At 43.5% G+C, this 18,498-nt stretch overlaps 1 protein-coding gene across 2 annotated transcripts in view; it reads left to right on the top strand.

Moving 5' to 3' along the window:
- The window catches only part of Cab39 (calcium binding protein 39), a 70,804-nt gene extending 56,446 nt beyond the window's left edge, over positions 1 to 14,358 (top strand). For both annotated transcript variants that reach the window (XM_055616594.1, XM_055616595.1), the window contains 5 exons: positions 277 to 445; positions 5,282 to 5,341; positions 7,886 to 7,951; positions 11,013 to 11,156; positions 11,792 to 14,358. In XM_055616594.1, coding sequence (XP_055472569.1) covers positions 277 to 445; positions 5,282 to 5,341; positions 7,886 to 7,951; positions 11,013 to 11,156; positions 11,792 to 11,980 — 628 coding nt within the window. In that variant the 3' untranslated portion in view covers positions 11,981 to 14,358. The remainder of the gene's footprint in view (positions 1 to 276; positions 446 to 5,281; positions 5,342 to 7,885; positions 7,952 to 11,012; positions 11,157 to 11,791) is intronic.
- The last annotated feature ends 4,140 nt before the right edge of the window (positions 14,359 to 18,498 follow it).

The following is an 18,498-nucleotide window of genomic DNA, read 5'->3' as shown; positions in this document are numbered from 1 at the left end:
TAACTTTTGGTTCTTCTGGTTGTTGAGAGCACAGTAGGTAAAAGCTACGCTCTTGGATAGCATAACTCTGGCACCTTCTTCTCAACTTTACACACAGAATTTCTAGTGTCATGGTCTCTGCCATAGCTGATTTTTCTTGATCAAAGGCAGCTTGCACACAGCTGTAGGCTCTATATTAGTAGTGTCTGATGAAATTTCAATTGAGAAAGTTTAAAATGTTCACTTTTGCTATTTTGAAAGAGAAATTATGGCTTTTGTTTTGTTTTGTTTTTACAGGTATGAATCTCCAGAAATAGCTCTTAATTGTGGGATAATGTTAAGAGAATGCATCAGACATGAACCACTTGCAAAAATCATTTTGTGGTCGGAACAGTTTTATGATTTCTTCAGATATGTTGAAATGTCGACATTTGACATAGCTTCAGATGCATTTGCTACATTCAAGGTAACATTTAAAAACTGAGATTCTAAGCATACTTGCAAGTCAGGTTTCCCAGTCTTTGTCTTCCCTACTCTACACACGACTGCCCTCTAGTGGGATTAGAAAAGATGTATTTAAAAAAAAAAAAAGATGTATTTTGTATGCTTTGGTGTGCTTTAGGTATTTATAGTAAAACCACAAAAACAGCCTAAAAATGTGAAAAGGTTAAATTCTTAAATCTTTTTGTTGTTGTTTGTTTTGTTTTATGAGATCTGGTTTCTCTGTATAGTCCTGGCTGTACTAGACATGCTTTGTAGCCCAGGCTAGCAGAGACCCAGCTACCTCTGCCTCCCCAAGTGCTGGGATTACAGGTGTGCCCCACTGTGCCTGGCTAAATTCTCAAATCTTGTCAGGCAGGAGTCCTGTAAGTTCAAAATTGCATTTTATTCACTAAGTGTGGCACAAAAAAATACACAGAATGCCCAACAACCAGGCCTTCTTCTGTGGTGGGCATTGTGCCACACCCCCTTTGGTAATTGGCCTCTCCTCAGAGAGCATGCTTTTTGGAATATACGTTTAATTAATTATTAATTAATTTAATTAATTATTAATTAATTAATACAAGATCCACATTCAGGGTAGAGACTCTTACTCTTCTTGACAAGCCCAAGGCAGAGGTTCACCTCTTCACACCAGAGTCACACTGAATCCCAGCAAGGAAGCAGGATTATCTACACAGTTGACTTGTTGTCCTTCTGTGGTCACATCCCCGCCCCCACCCCCGCCTGCCTTGCCTCCCATGGATTTGTGTGACCACACAGTTTCTTTAGTTGTTAGCCTCTCTTTATGGTATAAAAATGAAGCAGCAACCTTGAAGTTTCTTTTTTGTTCCCAACGAGAATAAATTTTTGATACATTACATTTCTTTAACTGGCCTTATTGTTGAATTAGTGTTTAGTATACTTACATTAGCTTACTCATAATCAGAAGCCGTGAACACATTGAATGGTCACTTTCCATATAAGAGCTTCTTAATAAAGAGCCCCTGAGGTAAGGACTTGGGCTCTGGGTAAAGTACACATGTGAGGATGATGAATACATTATGGAGGATGAAGGCCTGGGGACTGTCCAATAGAGTCTCCCCCTGACTGAGAATAAGGTCATAGTGTTAGTGGTGCTGAGGATTTATTCCTAGAATCAGTGCAGCTTCTACAGGCAGCTTCTAGGTAAGACCTCAGACATATATATAAATGTCATGTACACAGAAACTGCAATGAATTGGAGATCATAACATAGAGTGGCCACTGTAATGTCTTAGGTCTCACCGCAGTGGTGGGATAGGAATCACGATGAGCGTGCATCGATGGAAGGGAGCACCCATTCAGGAGCAGCAGTGGTGGGATAGGAATCACGATGAGCGTGCATCGATGGAAGGGAGTACCCATTCAGGAGCGGCAGCCCAGCATGAAGGGAGGTGTAGCGCCTTGTGTCAGGGAGAGCACCCTGTGTGGAAAGACAGCCAGGCCCCGAGAGTGACAGCACTCTGGGCACAAGAGGGTGAGGGAAGAGGAATGAGGAGCAGCAGCTATGCAGAATGCAGCCAGACCCTGACCACGTAGAGGACATGGATGACATGCTCCTGGCACAGATGTCCAAATTGGCTCCAAGGTGAGAGGTCTGCACTGGCTACATGCCTGAAATGTGATATCTGACAGTCTTGTGTGGCCTGTGTGGCTTGGTTCTTTGAGTTGAGTCTCCTCAGGAGAAAATGGTGGTGATGGAACCACTGGGGGTAACAGTCCTGTCAAGTTACAGCAGCAAGAGAAGCACCAGTCTGGCGGAGCCAGGCAGGTGGTCTCTCCCTGAAGAAAAGAAATTTGAAAACCCACTTGGGATTCAGAGGGTGAGCTCCAGAAGAGAGCTCTGAGCCAGTCTGGCTTCTGGATCCCAGGTGATCCTGGTGACACAAAAAGGAAGAGCTCATGAGAGGCCCCAAATAGTGAACAAAGCATAGCCCATAGACAGGACTGTATATATGCAAGGAAGAGGGACCTACCTTCTAATCCCAGACTAGCTAAATATCTGAAAGAGCCAAGCTACCTTATTCCCTGACACAAACTGTGGTCAGAGCAGGAAGAACGAAGAGCACCTTCAGCTCAGCGGTTTTGCAGCAGATGCGCTGTGAGGAGGGCTGCTCCATTCCTGCTTGCTGAGGGTATTTTACGCATTTCATGCTGTCCTTTGAGAAAACACACTCTTGCACAGTTGCGGACATGCAGCTTGTGGAACAGGCGCTGTGTCTTCATGCTAAAACCGTATTTTCTAAAAGTGTCCAGGATCCAGAGTTTGAATGAGTACTGAGCTAGCAAACCATATGACTGGGGGTTGATGAAAGACATGGAGAGAAACATTTGAAAGCTGGCAGATACTTGTAATTTTCCAGAATGAAAGAATGTAGATTCCTCAGAAAACCTGATAGAGCTTGGAGCTTGAGGTTATACCTGCCTGGGTCTAGAGAGTGATTCCAGAGAGATGATTTATTTATAAGCACCCAAAGGGACTCTGTTTCCCAACTGGCATGCATAGCTAAGAGAATGTTCAGTCTGATAATCCTCGACAAGCCCCAGGTCAGGAGTTCGAAGTCTGCTTGTTAATAACAGGTAAGATGCTAGGCAGTGGGAGTGCACACCTTTAATCCCAGCACTTAGGAGGCAGAGGCTGGCAGATTTTTGAATCTGAGTTCAGCCTGATCTGCAAAGCAAGTTACAGGATAGCCAGGGATACACACAGAAACCCTGTCAAGGAAAAACAAACAAAAAGGGTTAGGTAAGTCTGTAAGTGTGTTATACTGCCATGGTGTGCACAACAAACATAGTCCTATTGAATGACTCTTTTCTGAGAGCTTGAAGACATGATAGTTATAGCCCTACAGATGTTCTCAAGGAACAAGGAAGGTGAACTCACAGCTGATCATATGCCCTGTTCATATCATTGATAAGCTGAGTGCCCCCACTCAGGGAGTTCTGTAGCACACGTCTTAAGCGTTCTCTATCCAGCTCAGCTGAGCTTTTTTATTAATGACTGAAGGATGACTAGGTATTCTGATCAAGTTTGTGCATCTGGCCAGAAACTGGATCCTGAGATTGGGGAAGCTTTAGTTGCCTAGAGTACCCTCCTTCAGTCCCACCTATCCTGACACTGTAGTAATTTGCTTCCCAGGTTAGTGCGTAGAGAGATGTTGGAGGTCTCCCTTTCTCCATGTTGCCCTTTTGTGGACTTCTTGTTCCTTGTTACACTATAGGCCTTTTTTGCATCTTAGAGCAAATACTTTATGCTGACCTATCCTGATACTTCAGGCTCAGTTAAGAGTCAGCATCTCTCAGCCTCTCCCTTAGTGTTCTTTTAGACTGTGATCAGAGAGCAACGGGTTCTTTTAGCTGTACTTACTCAGATTGCCCACAAAATCTTGCTGAACAGCAGATGTATACTGAAGATTTTGGCAAAATTGAAGTGGCATCACCTTATACAGATCCTGACACACAAATCTCTTCATCCATCCATCCATTCATCCAGTTTCTGAGTGCCTGACTTGTTTCAGGTACTATTCTTGGGTCTAAGGATTCAGCAGTGGCTGCTACATGTAAACTCAGTCCCTGTGGTACCTACTCAGGGACACCAGCCTTATGAAACATAGTAGCAGGCTAAAGGGTGGAGATCCTCTTTAATAGCCAGGCCTACTTGCTTTCTCTCTTGATAACTGTCTTGGAAGTCAATGTGTTCCTTTTCGCATTGCAACCTTTGGTGCTTGCTGAGGTTCTGGACACACTACCGACTTTTCTCTCTGCCTGTGATAAGAGAGCTTGTAGCACCTGTCAAGTGGAGACCCTGCATTTAAAATCATGCCAAGCAGCAGACAGGTACTGAAGGCTTCAGGAAAGTGACTACTGCATCTCCATAGATGCTGAAACTAAATTCTAGCTTCTTAATTTTACCTGTTTAATTCTCACAGGAGACTTGGGGGAAAATAAGCAAAGTTTCCTGAACCTTCAAATGAGGGAATACAACACAAACCATGTACAGCAGTTTGAACAGCTGTAAATCCTTGGGGTGGGGTTATAAGCTTTCTTAAAAAGCATACCATGAAGAACATTTAATGTATACTTCTCCAAATATGTCACTTTCTTAAATGTGTCCTTCTCCAAATATGTCTTCTGAGTTTCCTGGTTCATTCATTGATTTATTTACTACTAAGCCTTGTTATGTACTGGTCAACAGTGCGTAGGTGCCAGAAATTCAACATTGTAAAATGTTAACATGACCCTTGTTTTATGAAACTGACAGTCTAATGAAGGAGAGATTTTACTTAATAAGCCCACGAGCAATTGTAGAATCACAACTATGACCTATCAGGAAAGGTTTTCTGAGGAAGTGATATCAGAGTCCAGGGTCAGGGATCAATGACTGGGCATGTGGAAAGCCTCTGTGAAGGGAACTTATCAGGAGGTGAGTGGCAGATCAACTCCCTGAAGACCAGGAGTCCAGTATATCTCCACAGAGGAACTCAAGCTGGATTGTGGTCCATGTCCAGGGCCACCTTCAAGCCAGCTTCAGAGAGCGGTAGTGAGGTACAAACAGTTCTGACCCAGTGAGACCAAGATCACTTTGTGGATAACTTTTATGGTCCTAAGTAAAAATCATGATGAAATATTAAATACTTACTGTTTGCTCATATTTAACAGCCGTTTATTAGGTAATTTGGCACAGATATTTTAGAATTCTCTTTCCTAAGAGAGCATTATCGGAGACCAACTGTAAAAATACATGGTTTTTGTTTTTTGTTTTTTGTTTTTTTTCTTCTAGGATTTACTTACAAGACATAAATTGCTCAGTGCAGAATTTTTGGAGCAGCATTATGATAGAGTAAGTATGTGAAATATTTTAAGTAACATAATTTTTTAACAGAAATTAAATGGGGATTTAAGTTAGGTTTTATATCAGAATATTTGACTGTAGTGTTGGTAAATGGTACTAAAATCAATTCTTTACTGAAACAACATAGAATACTACTAAGTCTGAAACAACATTTGACCTTCATTCATACATTGCCTTTTGTATCTCTTACTTTAGAAGAGGAAAATGGTTGTTTTTGCTCCTGAATGATAACCTAGCTAAGATGCAAAGAGAATTTAGTCTGACTTGTATACCTTCTCTTCCTTTTTCATCAGTTGCTGCATACAAGTAGAGAGAAAGAGGCAGCAGCTGATAGGATTGCGCAGCGCTGGCCTAGAGTGGGCAGGACCCAGCTCTGCTCCTGCTTCACTGCCTTCTTCTTTGTGGCATGGCCAAGGCACTTATTGCATGGGGCTTAGAAATCCTCCTTATTTGTAAATTGAGGACATTGATCTAGCCATCAGTAAGGTTGCTTCCAGCTCTTGTCAGTATTGGTCAGACCCAGAAGTGATGACCTCCAGAGAGCTGTCAGTGATCCCGTGTGCCCCTCAGCCACACAGCTTCCCCAGAGCCACAATGCCTTTGTTTACTCCTACACATATGCCTTCCTCTGGGCTTCTCATAATGCCACAGTAGTTCCCTGCACCACACACTTAGAGAACGTAGAATAACTGGCCACTTAGACTTTCTGTCCATCCCACCAGACTTGGCTTATTTATGTTTTAAATTCTTCTACTTAATAGCTTAGGTCTTTGTTAATACTTCATCATTTGCTTCGTACTTCACTACATTATAAGGTTCTTAGAGGCACAATTTATCCTTCTGCATGTGTCCCTTCTTGTCTCACCTCTCCCTCAGCAGCATCATAGTATGTAGCTAAGTAAGCAGCCTCATCAATGGCATCTTATTTCTGCCATGAGTGGTTGGATGTGGGTGTTTCTTTTTGTGTGTTTTTGGTTTGAGATGGTAGGCTTCATTGCATTGGAACTTCATAGGCTTTTTAACACAGTGTTCTCAGCCTTTTTGTGGCAGCCCTTTTTGTGTGGTCATATCAGATAATACATATCAGATATTTCCATTATGATTCATAACAGTTGTAAAATTATAGTTATGAAATAGCAATGAAATAATTTTATGGTGGAGGCCTTCAACAACCTGAGGAACTGTATTAAAGGGTCAGAGCACTGAGTAGTGGTGTCACATGCCTTTAATCCCGAGCACTTGCAGCCTGGTCAAGACCAGCTGGTCTGCAGAGCATGTTCTAGGACAGCCAAGGCTACACAGGCTCTGTCTCAAAAACAAAAACAAGACGATGAGAAAGGGTTGCAGCTGCAACATTAGGAAGGCTGAGAATTGCTGACTGCCTGAGTCTGGCTGGCTTCAAGTGCTAAAGCCTTTCTTCATTCTTCGTGCCTTCTTTAGCCTCAGAGTGGCACCTGCCTACTAAGAAGAGTGTATGGAGTGTGTGGCTCTCTGATGCTAAGGCTCATGGACAGAGCGCCAAAACATAATAAGCAGTTAGTACTTCTTACCTAATTTATTTCCACAAGGCCTCAAACCTTTTTTTAATATGCTACTGTCTTAATTTAAAGCCTCCCACAAATAGACTACTTTAGTTAAAGAAATTTACAGGAGGTGATGAAGTCTGTTTTAATGTTGAATTTAAATAGTTTCCTATGTATTATTTGTGGATGTGATATCAACTAACATCACATGCATGGTGTTAGAAAGACATGCATGACACAACTAGCAGAAACATGTAAAGCACAGTCAGCTCTGGTTTGCAGCTTTGTACTTTTCAGGCCTCTCAAACTATGGCATTTTTGTATTTCTTTCACAAATGTCTTTGCCCTTCCATGTCTAAATGTTGCTCCCTTCTTTCACCTTTGAACCCAATTCTCACCTTTCAAGACCTCTATCTACTTAACACACTGCCAGGTTTTTCCTCTCAACTCTATTTTCTCTCCTGTTTGATACCTTGAAAGAAGAGATTCATTTTCCTTTTTTGTGATCTAGATTAATTGAATTCCTATATATAAAATAAATAGGAATTTTTAACACCAGGAAATGATCATGGAGACTGAGAGAAGGTGTTAATACAGTGGTTCTCGACCCTACATTTGATAACAGTAGCAAAGTGACAGTTATGAAATAGCAATGAAATAATTTTATGGTTGGGGTCACCTCGACATGAGACACTGTCTTAAGGGGTCTCAGCTTTAGGAAGGTTGAGAACCACTGTGTCAGTGCCTTATGCACGTGGATTTAGGGTTTAGAAGGGGACTTTGTCAGAGCAGTTTCTGGATCTGGCTGGAGTCTGAGGGGACCAATCCCAGGAGCTGCTTGTATAGAAGTGGCTGGTTGCATCACCAGAGGGGTACAAGAGAAAGAGGTTTGACATCACTGTTAGCAAGAGAACACGGGCCTTTGTTGATGTTGAGCATCTGCCTTGAACTTCACCATGTTATCTAGCCTTCTTTTCCATAAACTAATGTATGTTCTTCTGGTCTCTAGTTTTTCAGTGACTATGAGAAGCTACTCCATTCAGAAAATTATGTGACAAAGAGGCAGTCACTGAAGGTAAGGCAGATTTTCCTTCCCATGTCATTCGCTTCTCTTCAGTATGTATTTGCAACTTGAATTTGGAGAATCAGAGACTTGCTGCTGTTGGTTTTAGACTGGCAGGAAACAATTGATTTGTGATTTGGGCATGGTCAGGATTTTTGCAGGGTTTGGGATATAGTAGTGGTCGGATATGTCTACTGTGGAAGGCTGAGACACCAAAGGGGAATATAACAGGAGATGGAAGAGGACTTAATCCTCCAGCAGTGCAGTATTTTAGATTCTGAAATATTTCTATAGGGATTGAAATTTTTGTTGTTTTGGTTTTATGTTTTGGTTACATAGGGTCCTGCTGTGTAGCCAAAGTCGGGCTTGAGTCCTGCATAAATCTCCCAGTGGACAATAAGCATGAACCATTGGGTCTTGCACAAACATATTTTTAAATGGACTCGTGCCAACTAGATGAAGCATTCCAAGTGTACAACACGTGATAAGGACTAGGCTCTAAAGGATGGGGCCCAGCATGTAAACATTGAAACTGAGCTGGCATACCTCTGCCTGCTTTGTCCCCACACAGGGTATGGGCACTTCCACTTGGATGGACCTTAACATTCTAAATGTAAGACTGGAACTCTAGAGCAAACTGACAAACTAAGGAGAGAGAGAGTTCAGTTGGGCCAGTGTTTGCTGTGCAAGTGTGAAGATCAAATCAGGTCCCCTGGCACCCACATGAATGCTGGCAGGCATGGCAGTTTACCTATGTTTGGGTAGTGGAGATGGGATCCTAGGATCAAGCTGGCTTGCTGGACTACATCAGCAAACTCTAGGTTCAAGTAAGACATTCTGTCTCAATATGGCAGGTGGAAAAGTGACTAAGGAAAACAAGTTTTGAGCTCTGCCCACAGACACACATACATACATGTGGCAGCCACACGTGTGCCTACACATATATGAGCGTGCATGTAAACCATGCTGACAAACATCAGCCTGTAATCCAAACTCAGCCAACTACTTGGTTTTGTAAATAAAGTTTTATAGGACCACAGTTATTTATGCATCATCTTTGTGGCTGTTTGAAACTAGATTTCAGTGGTTGTCAGAACATTTGGCCTACCAAGTCTAAAATATATATTGTCAGAACAACTGCTTACCTCTGTGATTATTAAATATGTGGAAACACATCCAATTCTATCAGCCAGTTCTGACAGAACTAGAGATGGAGTTACAAGGACATAAGATCCCATTCAAATATTTTACTAAACGCATTTTTAAATTCCACTTTGCCTAAAATTTCTGAAAAGTATCTGATTCTGTATTGATGAGACCCCATTCCCTCTCTTGGCTGTCAGCAAATGAATATCATTTTGTAAAACTTCATTTTCATTATGTCCAAGGATTTGTGTTCCCAGTTTTCTTTTAGAAATTAAAGCAAGTCTTTCTTCAGAGCACCTTTAGTTTCTGTGACAGAAGATGAACACATGAAAGCTGCACTCCTGTAGCACTCAGTTGTGAGTCGACTGAATGTAGGCAGGTCGCTTTTACCTTAAAAATTAGTAATTATATGGTTCATAGTGGTAAGCCTGAAGTTACTCGTTTTTAATTATTAAAAATGATTATATTGCCCTTGTTTTGGGTGGGGAGTGGAGCACATTTGGAGATTTAGGACAAGTTAGGGGAGTCAGTCTTCCACAGTATGGGTTCTAGGGATTAAACTCAGGTTGTCAGGCTTGGCATGCAAGAAACCTCACTCACTGAGCCATCTTGCAGACCCAAAACATAAGTTTCCTAAATTCTTTATGAATCCTAGGTAGCACAGATTTAACTTCCTGAACAGTGGTCTGGGAGGTGAGGAGTATGGACCTAACTTTGGTCTTCTGCAAGAACATTGTTTTCTCAACCACTGAACCATGTCTTCGGTCCCACAGCAGTTTTTGAGTCTTGATTTTTGGTGGGGTTTTTTGTTTGTTCGTTTTTGTTTTTTCTGTTCTGTTTTGTTTTGTTTTTCAAGACAGGGTTCTCTGTGTATCCCTGGATGTCCTAGAATTCACTCTATAAACCAGGTTGGCCTTGAACTCACAGAGATCTTCCTGCCCCTGCCCCTGCCTCCTGAATGGTGGAAATAAACAGCCATCCTAGCTGGTATTTGTTTTTGTATGATGAGAAGCTGATTACTTGGAAGCCAGTTATTTAGAAATGACCGTATCTAGAGTTTGCCTAGGAACCAGATTGGTTGCTGCAAAGCAGATGCCATCGGGCACAATTCTTCTGTGCTTCTGTTCCCCTCCCTTAGACCCTGTTCCAGGAAAGGAAGCCCCAGCCTGCGGCCTAGCATGTGCTTTGCTTATGTTCACACTTCAGTTTCTCAGTACATTCTCCAGAGAAGTCAATACCATTTCCACCTCATTGTATATATGGTGAAACTAAGGCGCAAAGAAGGCAAGTTACACACTCGAGGTTACAGATCTAAACCAGGCAGGCTGCCACCAGGACATGCCCTCAACTGTCTGTCCATAAGGATCATGCCCATTCCCAGCAGGGCATGTAGGCAATACACTGGGCCTTGGCTAGAGCTCAGTGTGAGAACAGCCTGGAGAAAAGTCTCAACTGAGCAGTGACCATTTGCACAGAGTTTATATGGTGCAGTGAGGAAGCACGAAAACAGGCAGAGGTGGCTTCAGCTCACTGCTGTTTCCTTAACAGTCAGGTAGTCTTGAAGACATCCCTGAAGATACAGCTTTGTGAGGCAGATGTGAGAAAGCAAAAACTTTAGCATGCATTTAGGCAAACACCACCCTTTGTCCTGGAAGGCTCTGCTAAATATAATTTAAAACGGGGGGTGGGGGGGGGGAACTCAGTTAAGATTAATGAACAGAAATTCCTACTATCCCTTTCTTCTGACCACTTTTTTTGGTTAGTGGTTGTTTGTTATGTTGTTAATTTTTATTTTTGTTGATAGCTTTTTTTAAACCAGCCTTGTCTAGCTAGCTTCAAGTGATGACTATAAGATGGGTTGTTTAATTTTGTATTTGCTTTCAGTCTTAATAGTAATTGAAATGTAATGGCCTAAATGTCTTTTCAGCTTCTCGGTGAGCTACTGTTAGATAGACACAACTTCACTATTATGACGAGATACATCAGTAAACCTGAGAACCTCAAGTTAATGATGAACCTCCTCCGAGATAAGAGCCGAAACATCCAGTTTGAGGCCTTTCATGTGTTCAAGGTGGGCTGCAGAGGCAAACAATGCTTTCTTCCAAAACTGTTCATTACAACTACTAAAATACTACCTGATACCCAAAGTGATACTCAGTTTAGTCAGAACATTTAAACAGAAGCAGGACTGGATGGGAATGGGTGGTGCCATTTGGACTTGAGAATGAGAAAAGAGAGGGGTGTCCTTCTCTTCAGCTTCCACAGAAGTATGCAGAGACAAAGCCTTTCTCTTGCTGCCCTCTTCCCCCTCCCATCCCGTCTGAGGCTGACCTCAGATTAATCTTTGTGCCCCTAATAAGTGAAGGCCAGTGCAAAGCCAAGACTATTTTTTAATGATTTCCTTGGAGAGTTTTCTCCTTAAAAGTCAGGAAGCCCTCCTTTGTCCAGAAATAATTTATTTGAGTCTAAACTCAAAGCCAATATTTAGTCCTAACTACTGTGTTTCAGGTTTGGCAGAATGAGTTTGGCAATCTTTGTGCAAGAATATGTAATCGTTATTATTTCTTCCTGTCGTGTAAAAATTCTTGAAAAAAATCATGAAAAGGTTCTTCTAAAGAAAAATCTAATTACACCAAGTTCCTAAATGCCCAGAACTTGCTGAGTGGATATTGAATTCTCTGACTGATAGGGCTTTTGCTTCTGCAGGTGTTTGTGGCCAACCCCAACAAGACGCAGCCCATCCTAGACATCCTCCTCAAGAACCAGACCAAACTCATTGAGTTCCTCAGCAAGTTTCAGAACGACAGGACCGAGGACGAGCAGTTCAATGACGAGAAGACCTATTTAGTCAAACAGATCAGGGATTTGAAGAGACCAGCTCAGCAAGAAGCCTAATTCCCAAGAAACACCTGCGATATCCCCCCGACTTCAGCACTTGCTGTCAGCTGCTCAGCATCAGGCACTCTTACCGATCCAGGAGGAACATTCCTGCTAACCTGCTGTTAAGTGAACGGTTTTTCATTTTCCTTTTTGTTTTTCAGTCCGGGTTGGAGAACGTAGCTGCTGCTGCTTGCACATGAGAGCGCACGTGTCTTTCTCTTGATCTCTGTATCAACTCAGAACTCACAGACTCCATTCGCTACAGGAGTTCTGAACATGCCTGGGCGCATGAAGGCAAACGTATGATGAGAGTGGTCTAGGGAAAAGGCATCGATGACATCGGCTAACACCTGTACCTCGGCACTGCTCTTTGCCGGTCTGGGCAGTATGACATGGGTACACCTGGCTTCCCATTGCCAGATCATCCACCTTCGTCGAAGGAAGATGGCATTTACAGAGATTTGTTGGAGATCAGAGGGGAACTGTATCCAGTGTGAGCTTTGGGGAGAATAAAGTTGACGTGCAAATAAATTGATACTGAAACTTAGCAACTTCTCAAGTGTGGAGCTTCATAAGGTCATAAGGAAAGTGTATATATGCTTTTCACAGCTTTCTAGAACTTTTTGACATTTGATTTTCTTGAAACTTACAAACCTGGATATGTTGAAGGGTGTTTGTTAATTTTACTTTTGAAGGTGTTTTTAAACAGTAGAGCTAGTAGCAACACCTTATGTTTCATTTCAACACTGCTTACAGGTTTCTTTTGTATATAATTCTTAGATTGCTCATTTCTTTTAAATCGTTTAATTTGTACAGCAGAGGAATGTTATTGTAGTAGTATGTAACTATTACCTGAGTTTTGCAAAAAAAAAAAAAAAAGAATGCTCATGTAATTGAAATACTTGAGATCACATGAAAATGCTGATTTTAACATTTAAGGATCACAGCATTAAAAGAAAAAAAAAAAAAAACCAATCCCTTGTATTCAGTTACCCAATGGTTCGCCGTTGGCAGGCAGAACTACACCTGGAACTCAGTCTGCTACACATTCTTGCAGAATATTGGCCTTACTCATTTAAAATGCGTCCTAAGATTGCCATATCTATGAATGATACAGATTATGCTAAATAATGCTGATTCTTTGTGGGGGGCCTCTGTAGAGCACCCTTTCTTTCTTAGAGTAAGTAATATCCAGTACAGTAGTCGTGAAACTGAATAATTAAAACTGGCTTCTCTTAGGAAAAGAAGAGCCCTAGTCCTAGGTGTCCTCTGGGGAGATTGATGGTTTTTAATGTCCTTTTCCTTAATGCCGCAAATTATCAGTATTTATAAAGTGACTGATTTTGCACCACTTTTTGTGACTGTGACCACAACAGAACAATGTCTCCTAGACTGTAGCTACATAAAGTTACTAGAATGGTGTCTGTTCGTCCCAGTGACACACAGATCACAACTAACAACTTAAAATCAGAGTTTGCCCGATCCAATTCAGCATGGCTGTAGCTGACTAAAAAATTTACATAATTTTTCTTTGCTAGCCTCTCTTACTAACTGAATTATTCACTGGCCAGTAAAAGGAGCCTCCTAGCTGATGTTTTAGCAGGTTTTCTTCAAGGAACACAAGTCAGAAAATCCACTCCATAAAATACAGGTCTGTTCTATTTCATTTAAATGGCAGTCTACAATAAAGGGTTTCCAAGGCTCTCTTTACCAGGGTGTGTGTGTGTGTGTGTGTGTAAGAGAGGAGAGAGATAGAGAATATTCATATTTGCTAGTAGAAACTGGGGAAGCAGTCAGTCTCCTGGATAAGGAAATCTTCAACTGGGTAGGGGTCAGACTCGGCCAAGCTAAGTACCTAGCCCTTGCCCCACCTTGTCCTGCGTCGGGATTTGGTGTGATAGCAGCCATTACACCAAGTGGAAGGAGTGTCTCCTTGCCAAGCTAGCTCTTAGAACTTGAGACAGCAGAATAGCTTCCACTTGGGCGAACAGAGTAGTGCTAGCGTCATGGTGTTAAAAGATGGGGTGTGATGTGTCAAAGAAATGTGTTACAAATGCATTGGAAGCTGAAGGTGGAGAAGACTTTCTGGATTGTTTTTAAACAGAACAATGTGAAAACATTCAAAATTGAAAAGTTGCATTTGAATTGTGATCATTTCTAGGTTCCAATTACCAGAACAGTTGTCCTGGGTGTGGTTCCTTTGGTGTTATAAAGGGTTAATTTTGCTTAAGGCAGTTAATGGTTTTTTTTTAACCCTTAAAAAAAGTGGGAGATGTATACAGTTGTTAATGACATGGAAGTGTTTCCTTTCTCCTGAGGAAAAGTGAATTTCTTATCAGAATATCTGGCTGGCCCTGTAATTTAAATTAAAATAAAATTTTGGAGAAACTGCCTTGTGATATCCTTTAGACGACCACTTCGAGTCACTGTGGAGAGTCCCATCAAGAGACACAAGCACACATTTTGTCAAAGACAGCAGGAAATAGTTAACCTACTCAAGATACAGTGCACCTGCCATGCAAGCTCCCCCTTATCTTGCCCGTGTGCAGCATGATCTGTCCAGTCTCCTTCCTTGCCTCCAAGTTCAGTATCATACTATTTTACAGTACCTTCTTACACCCCCGACATTCTGAGTGTAGCTCTGTCTTTTGTCGCTTTGCCAATGCTTTGAGACAGCACTGACTGCTTGCAGGAAGACTCACAAGTTACTAGAGCATGTCGCTGGTGAAGGTAAGACCTATGTGAAGCCTTGTATTCTGGGGCGCCAAGGCCCGCCTCCATCTGGCCCCTATTCTGTCGCCAGAGGTGACTCCTCCCGTGCACAGCCTGCCAGCATTTGACTCCATCAGCCAGTGAGCTCCTCACTTCAGGCAGCAGGCAAGGGGCCTGCTCTCGCCAGACACTTCACCAGAGACAGCACCTTCCAGCTCATCTGCGCGTGCTGCGCTTCTCAATTCCCACCTCCCACTCCCATGGTCTCCAGGCCTCCACTGAATCCTTGCACCCCTCCAGCTGCATGCTGAGCAGGTACCCTGTGCTGCTGATCTCCATCCTAACCTGCAAGGACTGGACGGACTCAATCATGGATGCCCCAAGGGCCACAATGTTCCATAGTCACACCAGGCCATAGGGGATGCCACAAATGCCAGTGAGATCCTTTAGTGAAAGGGCTGTTTTCCTCGCTTCTGCCAACCATCTCATCTGCTCCCAGAAGCTGAGAATGAAGTAACGTCCCATGAGACACTCCTTCCCAAAGCCCAGCTGCATCCCCAAAAATCAACTCCGACCTCAGTACTAGTCTGAACACTTTCTACCATGTTTGACCATCAGTTTTCTGCTAACATTTTTGGTTTTTTCTTTCAGTCACCATGTACCTCTCTCCACTAAGCACTTAGAGGCCAAGAATGTCTTGCTAAGGCCTGGATGCCCTGGGCCTCCCTGCATGCCCCCCCTGCCTGGAGGGGGCCAGTAATTGCACAAAGTTAACAGTTGTTATGAACACCATCCCTTTGGTGACCTCGGAAACCTTCATGTCTGGTTCTCTATGTGCCTGGAGAGGTCAGTGACCACCCCCCCCTCCCGATTCCTAGACAAGAGATTATACCCCGTAGTTACTTTCTGTCGGTGTCTGTGGACATCTGTGTCTCTACATTTCTACACGGATGGCAGCTCTGCAATTTTGGCTGATCAAAAATAAGACCTCCCAGGCAGTAACTTCTTAACCATCTATATCTCAGTGGTCCCTTGGGGTCGAAATGGGGATAGATAGATTTTGCACTGGGTGGGCCTTCCTTTCCCTTCAGATGCAAAGGTGAACAGTGGCCTCCATGAGTGGCAGGCCATTGGAAACCCCCAGGTGTGGCTCCCAGCGGTTCCTTTGCTTGGTTCAACCTTTGATCCGTGTCCTCTTGGGAGTTTCCACCAGTGGATAGGGCTGGAAGCCAGCTTGTAACAAGAACCATCAGTGCCTCATACACTCCCTGTATATGGCTACAGGGCCCTCTTCTGGACCCAAGTATAGAAATGACTGTGGCCAGCAGCTGCCGTAGCTGATGACAGTTGTGGCTAGTGGGAAAAGAAAGACCAGTATTTCTCAACCCCAGTCTGAAGCAGGTCTGAGCCCCAACATCCACCATGGTAGCGAGCTTTGATCCCCCCTGACCCAAGACCTGTTCCCAAATAGATGATAGTGGCCTCATTGGAAGCCTTGTCCCAAGGTTGGCCCAACAGCCCCATCCATCCCTGTAGCAAACCCTAGGTGATCACGCTGAGCTGCTTTCGCACTTGAAGCCCACTGGAGGGCAGTGTAGCTCCTTGGTTTAGTGCTGCAGCCTTACTGAAAAGACTCAGAAGTCCTGAGTCTGCTGGACATCCTGGAGCTTCCTGGAGGGACAGCATTTTCAATGGAGGCATGGAGACAGTCATCAGGTGGTTATAGAAATGTGGGGAGCAGGGGAAACCAGAGTGAATGTGTTGACATGGAAGATGTGGAACTTTGACCCACTCTTGTGGTTGTGAAGAACCAGGTGTTAAGAGCTGTCTCACTGAAAGAACGTGTCCATAAATCCGGCTGTGGTTTTGAAAACGGATGAGAAATGTAAAGTTCACCGGGAAGCAAAAGTGAAGAGTCGTGGCAGGGCAGGTTCTCCTGCTCTCTCCAGCTTGCCTTGCATCATTTCTGCTCTCCCATGCTGGCCTTGCCTCCGTTCAAGACAAGGAGTAAGAGCCAACTCCTGGGCTTTCTAGAGGAGCTGAGTAGCGCACCCTGAACACAGTAAGCCATCAATACATGATGGCTTGGAAAACACATTGGGGTGTCTTAACGGTCCTCAGTTCCTTTCAGAATACTCCCCAACTTTGATTCATTCTCTGCTTTCAGAGATAAAAACAAGTCCTTTCTGAATCTGGTGGCACTGGCCTTTTGTCACAGCATTCTGGAGGCAGAGGCAGGCGGATCTCTGTGAGTTTAAGGCCAGGCTCGTCTACAGAGTGAGTTCCTGGAAAGTCAGAACTGCATCATAAGACCCTGTCTCAGACAACAACAGAAAAAAAGCTAATCCCTTCACCGGCATTTGTGAGGCCAGAATGGCTAGAGTGCTTTATCACTGTGTACTCTTGATTGAACACTGACACCTGCCACTCAGGGCATCAATGCATCATGACTGTGTACATTGGCTCATTCTATCTCACCGTAGCCCAGCAATCAGAAGGGCAGGCAGGTGAGTGAGGACAGCACCCTGCCGGAATGACTGCACCTGAGAAACTCAGTGCCTCTTCCAAGCACTGTTCAGGTTTAAGTCTCTGGTTTTGTGCTAATAAGAGGAACTCAAGCAGCATGTGTCTGTTTGCCCAGTGATGAAATAGGAGGCAAAGTGAGCCAAATGGATTCCCAAGATGGTGGAGGCTTTCACCTGAATGCCTCACCTGAAGGAATGCCTCATCCGAGCACTGAGAGATTGATGAAGATGAGGAAAACCCAGCAGGGTTCTAGGAACTAGTATGGTTTTATATGACCGATTAGAGCAGTGCTCATCAACCTGTGAATCTCGACCTCACGGGGCTCACATATCAGATACCCTGCGTAGCAGCTATTTACGTTACAATTCAGAACAGCAAAATCACAGTTAGGAAGTAGCAACAAAAAAATAATCTTATAATTGGAGGTTACCACAGCATGAGGAACTGTATTAAAGGGTCAGAGCGTTAGGAATGTGGTTGAGCGCCACTAGGCTACAGTCTGGAAGAGCCCTGAACATAAGAATGGATCACTTGGCACAGAAACAGCTTCTCCCACATTTTCAAGAAAGTGGAGGTCAGGCAATAGAAGGAATCACAGATCCTGAAGAGTCCTGACTGTTTTGTTTTGTTTTGTTTATGCAGTCTTGCTATGTCATCCTGGCTGGTCTCAAATTTACAAATCCTGCAGCCGCCTCCTCCCGAATGCTGGGGTTACTTGTGCCCACCATGCCCAGTTTAGAATCCAGAACATTCCTGAGGTGAGTACATCCTACCCTCCTGCCAGCATCTGATCCAAAAGCAAAACGATAGGAGATAAACTAGAAAACTCCAGGTTCAACTCTAATATAAAGGCTGGGGCTCTGAAGACTGCGTGCTAGGCACTGCATACAGGCAAGTTACTGACACTGCCCAGGCAAGATTGTCTCCTCATCTGAAGGTCGGTTCACAGTCACCCACGCATAACAACACCATTGTCCAGCACATCTGAGACACTCGGTGAACTCCGAATCAGAACAGTGCAGAGACCCCCAGAGGAGGCCTGCAACTGCGACAAAGCTAACAGGACAGCTTTGAAACAAGAGCCACTCACCTAGCCAGAGCAGTGACGCCTGCCTGTGGTCTCAAGAGGCTGAGGCAGGGGGAATAGAGACTTTCAGGCCTGACTGCTGAGCTAAATAGTGAAACACTGTTTCAAAACAAAAAATCAGAAACAACACCAAAAAATAAATTAAAACTTTCAAGGCAACAATGATACAATTGTTTCATCTACAGCCATAGAGGCCAGAGGAAGGGAA

Source organism: Psammomys obesus, unplaced genomic scaffold (genome assembly GCF_907164565.1).
Source record: "Psammomys obesus unplaced genomic scaffold, mPsaObe1.curated_primary_1811, whole genome shotgun sequence".
NCBI lineage: Eukaryota > Metazoa > Chordata > Mammalia > Rodentia > Muridae > Psammomys > Psammomys obesus.
Note: the sequence above shows the minus strand (reverse complement) of the source record. Positions and strands in the feature narration are given on the sequence as shown.